This window comes from Jatropha curcas, chromosome 9 (genome assembly GCF_041381405.1).
Source record: "Jatropha curcas cultivar XTBG-Jc1 chromosome 9, XTBG_Jcur_1.0, whole genome shotgun sequence".
NCBI lineage: Eukaryota > Viridiplantae > Streptophyta > Magnoliopsida > Malpighiales > Euphorbiaceae > Jatropha > Jatropha curcas.
This window is the reverse complement of record NC_143159.1, coordinates 7,200,274-7,206,965: the sequence shown is the minus strand read 5'-3', so window position 1 is coordinate 7,206,965 and position 6,692 is coordinate 7,200,274. Positions and strand designations below refer to the sequence as shown.

The 6,692-nt window shown below is 31.5% G+C and overlaps 2 protein-coding genes and 1 pseudogene across 3 annotated transcripts; 2 read left to right on the top strand and 1 right to left on the bottom strand.

Annotated features, from left to right (window-relative positions):
* Positions 1-253: 253 nt before the first annotated feature.
* On the top strand, positions 254-780 carry LOC149493530 (caffeic acid 3-O-methyltransferase pseudogene; annotated as a pseudogene).
* LOC105639043 (caffeic acid 3-O-methyltransferase 2-like) lies at positions 543-2,068 on the top strand. Of its 2 annotated transcripts, XM_089726048.1 has the most exons (4): positions 543-681; positions 766-1,075; positions 1,463-1,527; positions 1,622-2,068. In XM_089726048.1, the coding sequence occupies exons 2-4, from the start codon at positions 823-825 to the stop codon at positions 1,919-1,921; spliced, it is 618 nt and encodes a 205-aa protein (XP_089582174.1). In that variant the 5' UTR covers positions 543-681; positions 766-822; the 3' UTR covers positions 1,922-2,068. The 2 variants fall into 2 exon arrangements, with proteins under 2 accessions (XP_089582174.1, XP_089582173.1); XM_089726047.1 differs by having other exon boundaries at positions 597-1,075.
* Positions 2,069-3,711: 1,643 nt separating this feature from the next.
* LOC105639012 (bidirectional sugar transporter SWEET9) lies at positions 3,712-5,253 on the bottom strand. Its single transcript, XM_089726072.1, has 6 exons — positions 5,095-5,253; positions 4,968-5,004; positions 4,677-4,887; positions 4,343-4,504; positions 4,134-4,253; positions 3,712-4,039 (listed from the first exon to the last, which is right to left on the bottom strand). The coding sequence occupies exons 1-6, from the start codon at positions 5,141-5,143 to the stop codon at positions 3,824-3,826; spliced, it is 795 nt and encodes a 264-aa protein (XP_089582198.1). The 5' UTR covers positions 5,144-5,253; the 3' UTR covers positions 3,712-3,823.
* Between the last annotated feature and the right edge of the window lie 1,439 nt (positions 5,254-6,692).

The following is a 6,692-nucleotide window of genomic DNA, read 5'->3' as shown; positions in this document are numbered from 1 at the left end:
TAATAAGAATAAAATTATAAATTAGCAACAATATCATTTTCTTTCCTCTCTCTTATTTTCCTTTCAATTCAAATGTACAATCCTTTAATATTTTCGTTGTTTCCATTCCTCCTCCTTTTCTTTCCTCTCCTTCCCAAACAAAAAATTCACAAATCGATTGATGTTGGGCTCTCCTCCATCTGAGCTTGTCAAAAATCAGTAAAACAATGTAAAAAGTCGGTGGAAGCGGGATATAGCTCCATCTTCTGCAAGCATGACTAACCCTACTTCCAAATTTCCTGTTTATTATAACCCAGATGAAGAAGAGGATCAGGAAACAGGGAAGCTGGCCATCCGGTTAGCGAAAGCCGTAGTTCTTCCGATGGTATTAAAATCAGCTATAGAGCTTAACATCATAGACATCATCTCCACCGCCACAAGCAATGGCTTGGGGATCTCTCCGGTTGAGATTGCTGCTCAAATACCCACAAAGAACCCAGATGCACCAGCTCTGCTCGACTGTATGTTGCGTCTCCTTGCAAGCTATGACATACTCAACTGCACCAAAGAGAATGGACAAGGTGAAAGACTGTACTCTGCCAGACCCATATGCAAGTTCCTCACTCGAAATGATTCAAGTGAAAGAAGCTCTGTATCTCCTCTGTTTTTGTTGCACCACGATGAAGTTTTCATGAAGAGCTGGTTCTTTCTTTTTCCTTGTATTTTTTTTGGCAAGGTTATTGCTTTATTTTTTTAGTATGATATAATGGTCAGCATTATTATTAGGTACCACTTCAATGAAGCTATACTAGAAGGTGGGATTCCATTCATCAAAACCTTGGGATGACAGTCTTCGAATACCAAGCAACTGATCAAAGATTCAATCAGGTATTCAATGAAGCAATGTCAAACCACACTACGTTATTTGTAAAGAAGATAATTGAAGTTTACGATGGATTTGATGGTGTCAAAGTGTTGGTTGATGTGGGTGGTGGTATTGGAGATACTCTCCGTATCATCAACTCCAAATATCCTCACATCAAAGGCATAAATTTTGATTTGCCCAATGTATTGGCTGATGCACCTTCTTTCCCGGGTAATTAAATTTTTCATTTTTACTTTTTGCATCCTAGATAAAAGTTCTAGTTCCTGAAAATGTGAATCTGTTTTTGGTTCTGATTTATCTGGAGGTTAGAAATATTAACGCCATATATATCCTCCAGAGTCTCCACCATGTTATGACGGGTAGAAAGTTTGGCTTATAAATAAAACAAGAAACAAGAAGAAAAGGGGAGGAATGACCCTTCTAAGAGAAACTCTACACAGAAAAATTTCTAATTTTCATAAGCACTATCAAATACCAAATTATTAACCAGCAAATATAATCCCAGATTATCATTTAATCCAGAATACCAGCTCTTTATCTCATCTAAATTCTTGAAACTAGCACATACACCTATAGCTTTTTCTATTTTAATCACAGGGGTGGAGCATGTGGCGGGAGACATGTTTGTGAGCGTCCCAAAGGGAGATGCTATTTTCATGAAGGTAATTAATCAATTAATAAGTTTGTCTTTCATTGTATTTAAAATTAAAATATATATATGTCTGTTCATTTTTAAAAACAAAAAATATATTGCAGTGGATACTACACGGTTGGAGCGATGAGTATTGCTTAAAACTTCTCAAGAACTGCTACGAAGCACTTCCAAGTAAGGGCAAAGTGATAGTTGCGGAATCAATACTTCCTTTGGCACCGGAAAATGCTGTTTCTTCTCACATTGTTTTTGAGCAAGACCTGTTCATGTTTGCTCAAACTCCTGGTGGTAAAGAGAGGACCCAAAAGGACTATGAGACCTTAGCAATTAAGTCTGGTTTTTCCAGTTGTGAAGTTGTATGTTGTGCTTACAACAGCTGGGTTATGGAATTTCATAAAGCATAATGACCCACTTTGAATGCACTTTCACCACAAGTCGTTGGCTGCTATTAAAATATTATGTGGCTTTTTTTCTAAATAATGGATGAGTCTGGTGTCTTACAAATATTGTATAACTAAGTGAAGGTTCGTGCCTTTGCACTGGTTATTTTCTTTTGAATCCCTTAATATTGAATCGACTGTTGAGAAATATTTGATACGACACCATCCATTTGGACTCTAAATGAAAAAGGAAGGTTCCTAACTATAAATTTTTAAGCAAATAAAATCATATAAACAGAGATTCAAATATTGAAAAAATCATATCAGAAAACAAAATAAAATCATAACTTTTAGCATCCAATCTCACCTAATTCAAAATTTACAAAACCTCACATAATTCAACGAATGCAAAATCATGACGCTACATCTAATGCCATATTGCTTCTCATTGTAGGCAACGACCGAGGCAGGGACAGGTGACGGAGGGATGGGCAGGTGTCGGAGTGATGGGCAGGTGTGGTCCTCGCCCCCTAACCAAAATTTTTTATTTCACACTTTTAAAAATAGTAAATATTTTTAATTCCCTCCTTAACTCTTAAAATTTTTTAGCGCCTTAAGTTTAATATCTAGCTCCATCACTTATTTTAGGTATTCGTTATTTAATTTATAATTCTTTATCATTTACAAAGATTGATGTTTATACTTATTTAATTCTTAGTAAAAAAACAATTGAGTACAATAATTAAAAAAGTATAAAAAAAATTATAAAACAATAGATAATATTTTATGTATAAATACATGAAGACGACTAGACTTAAGATTGTACTATTTTATGTATCATTGATAAGATATAGCTATAGAATAATATTGATATAGAATTAAAATTAATAAAATTAAACTTAATACATCACCAACTTGCCATAATAATACCTCGAGTGATGAATGAGTGTTCGGCATATTTTTCATTGGAAATCCTTAATAACGAAAGTAAAGTAATGAAATTTTTGATAGCGAAACCCTATGAAAGTCTAAATATATGTATAATCTTGGTCCTGAAAGTAAATAAAACATACATTCAAAATCAAATATATATATATATAAGATAATATAAAATATTATAATTTTAAAATGTTAATAAATATAAAACTTCTCAATTATGGATTGTATTAAATTTGTCACTTTATTAAATTTATAATTATGTTGTACACTATTAAAGATTTCTTATTTTTTAGTTATTTATTTATTTATTTTATTTATTGAAGTGTCCAATGGACCGAAATAATACGACTGCACTGCACAATAAGAGTAATTTTTTATTTTATTTTTAATCAATAGAATTTAATTTAAAGAATAAAACTCAATTTACACGCCGAACTTAAGAGCAATAAACAATTTTCCAAAAAATCAACTTTTTTAACGATCCACGCTATGAAATTGTACAACTTCTCTAAGCAACTTGTATTTGTATAGGCTATTCACCAAAGAGATTGGCCAGACATCTTGGATCTCAATTGGATTTGCAAGTTTAGGAATTAGAGTAAAGATTATTTCATACTTTAAACAACCTCTAATTTCACAAATTGATTTACTGTTAATTACTTGACAATCAAATGCTCAATATGAAACTAAAAATTGTAAAAAAAGACGTAGAAGGCTTTAAGCAGGACTAGCCCCCCCCCTTTTTTTTTTTTAGCAAAATTAAATTTATTTTATTATTTTAAATCCAAAAAAAAAAAACTTAGCTTATTCAAAAAATTATACCCAAATAATAAAGTTCTCCACTTACACCCATCCTAGTTTGGACAAGCCAATCATTTAAGGATAATATTATAGTATCATTTTATTCACTTAAAAGGCATAAAATATAAAAGATATAAACTACAAAGGTACCTAAAGATGTGTGCATTTCATGCTCACAAAAGTGATTCACACATTACTCTCATTTGATTCAATGTGTTCACACTTCATAGTCATGACCATAGCAGACTTCATCTCCTTGCACTGCTCATTTTCATGGCAAATATTCTCAGTTGTACTCATTTTGATCTCTGTAGCTCCTTTATCCTCTTTTTTCGCATTTTTGTATATCATATACAATGCCATTTGAGCAATGCCAAATAGAAATCCCAGCACATTTGGTAGCTGACACATGGGAAAATCATAAAAGATTAAAATTGAGAAAATTATTTTTAAAAAATTGAATTTTTCTTTTTCAATTTACTGTTATAGTACTCACTGCAATAAAGAAATCCTTCACAAAAAGTCCATATAAGAACCAAGTTGTAGCAGAGAGAGTGAGGAACAATGATAATGGGAATGGCATAAATTCAACGCTTCTTGTTCGTACCACTCGCATCTGTAAAATGCAAAATAATTTTTCAATCAGTTCGAGTATTACAAAAATTAATTTATTTTTTATTTTAATTAGAGTAATTAATTTAGTACCATTATGCTTAATGGCGCTGCAAATACCGCAACACTAAAAGCTGCACATATCCACCCAACAGTATTTACTCTTTGGGAGCCCTTTATCAGTAACATTGTCAGTAATATCATCAACCCAAAAGCTCCAATGTTGAAGACAAGGATTAACTTCAATGTAAACATCTGCAAGTGATTTGTTATTAAATTTCTGTATAACATGAAAGAGACCGTCGCTATTTCCTGAATAGAGTTACTTTTAATTTGATCTATTTAGCATCACTCAATTTTTTAATTCTCCAAGTTTAAAATATATAGTAATTATTATGAAGAGTGTTGAAATTAATTTATTAATCACCTTCTCCTTCTTTGGCGCATAAATAAGGTACAATATAATGTAAGCAACTTCCAAGGCACATCCAAAAGCATTGATACCGACTATCAGCAATGCATGTTTCTTCAGAAGAGCATAATATAACAGCAATATTGCACTCATAAGTGCAACCACATATGGTATGGATTGAAACCCTTCTGATGATTTCTTCTTATAAATTTTGTGAAAGGTTGGCCTGAAAATTTAACTTAATATGTCAGAAAAGTAATTAATTAAATTGATGATATGTTAATTTTGTTTATTCGAAGCTCTTACACTGGCGCCAAGAACACCATGAATGATATAACGTTACCTATGGACAGAAACAGAAATTAGGAATCATTAGATAATAACTTGATAATTGAGCTGCAAAACAGATTCAAATGCATAATTATAGTTTTACCCAAGACACCAAATATAACAGAGAGTTCCTCATGGGTCAAGAACGCCATATCTTTGATCAAGACTTCTAGGTGTAGTTGCTCTTAAAGCCTAAAAAAATTAGGAACTAGTTAATATTACTTAAAAGAATAACACTAAGAAGACGATGATGAAACTCTCTCTGAAGAACGTTTAACTTATATACGGAAGATTAGAAGTGTTAGGCCACTGAGTTTTAGGTGGAAATGCAACTATAGACACCACAATTTGGGAAATAAAAATGATGAATTAATGCCTGTGCCTTTTGGAAGAACTTTTAAGTTTTGTTTTGAATACCATTAGTAGTAATATCTCTATGAAATTGTCTTGTTTAATTTCATTGCCATCAACATTGATCAATAATCAAACATTTCCCTTTAGAGAATAGTCTCAAGATTAGGGTCTTGAAGATCGGTTTCTGCTATTTTAAGTTAAGAAAGTTTGCTGGATATGTTGTAACCTCTTGCACCACATGCTCATTCTTTCGTCAAATGAGTCTATGCAGTGTATTTCCCATCAATTGATATAATCATGAAAGGTATTTTCATTTAATAGAAGTATTAAATGATTTTTGTTTTTTTCTAAAAAAAAAAAAAATACTTGGAGCTCCAACGACAGTAATAACATCATGGACAACATAGTAAGGATATCCTTTCTCTTTGAATTAGGAGTGACAATTTTACCCGATTCGGCAAACCTGATTCAATCCAATTTTGGCGGGTTCGGGTAGTGAATAAACCAGTTTTGGGAAATGTTTGGCTAGTATTTTTACTATCCAGATTGGGTTTGGATTCAAGGACTCGAGTACCGCTACCCGTTACCCGTTTAATTAATATTCCAAAAAATTTAAAATAATTATTGTTCTAAACAAAATATTATATGTACAAATTATAATTAATGCTATAATTATATTTAATATTTATAATATATATTTTTTATTAAGTCAAAGTAATAATTTTATAATTTTTACTTACATTTTACTTTTGAAAAATAAAAAAGTTATTTTTAAAGCTAAACGGGCAAGTATTTAAGCATATAATTATAATCGGGTTCGGTATTAAAGTTGAATTTCTAAACGGGTTTGAAATGGATTCGGTTATCTAATTTACAATCTAGTTAGATTAAGATGTTGCATTTTAAATAGATATATGACATGTAGTCATTCCTACTTTAAATAATATTCACTAAATTAGTGATAACTTCTACGGTGCAGAGGATTCAAATTTCATATCTCTCAATCTTTATATCTTCTATACAATGTTAGAAGGCCAACCCGACTCATGTGATAAAATATTAAATTATAAAACATTATTCACACCAATTTATATAAAATATAGATACGAGGTGTAAGAATTACAACCATTAATTAACATGCATAAATAAATAAATACGTGTGTTTGGTATTCAGTTATTTATAATTTGTGAATACTTGGAACCATATCATCAGCATGCATCTAAATTGGACAACCAAACAAAATTGATGGATTGACAGATTGGGTGAATACATGTATTCATTAATTAGTGCCTTATGGCATCTTTCGAATCTTTTTTGTGTGTAATTCTGCTCCCGCCGTGTCATGC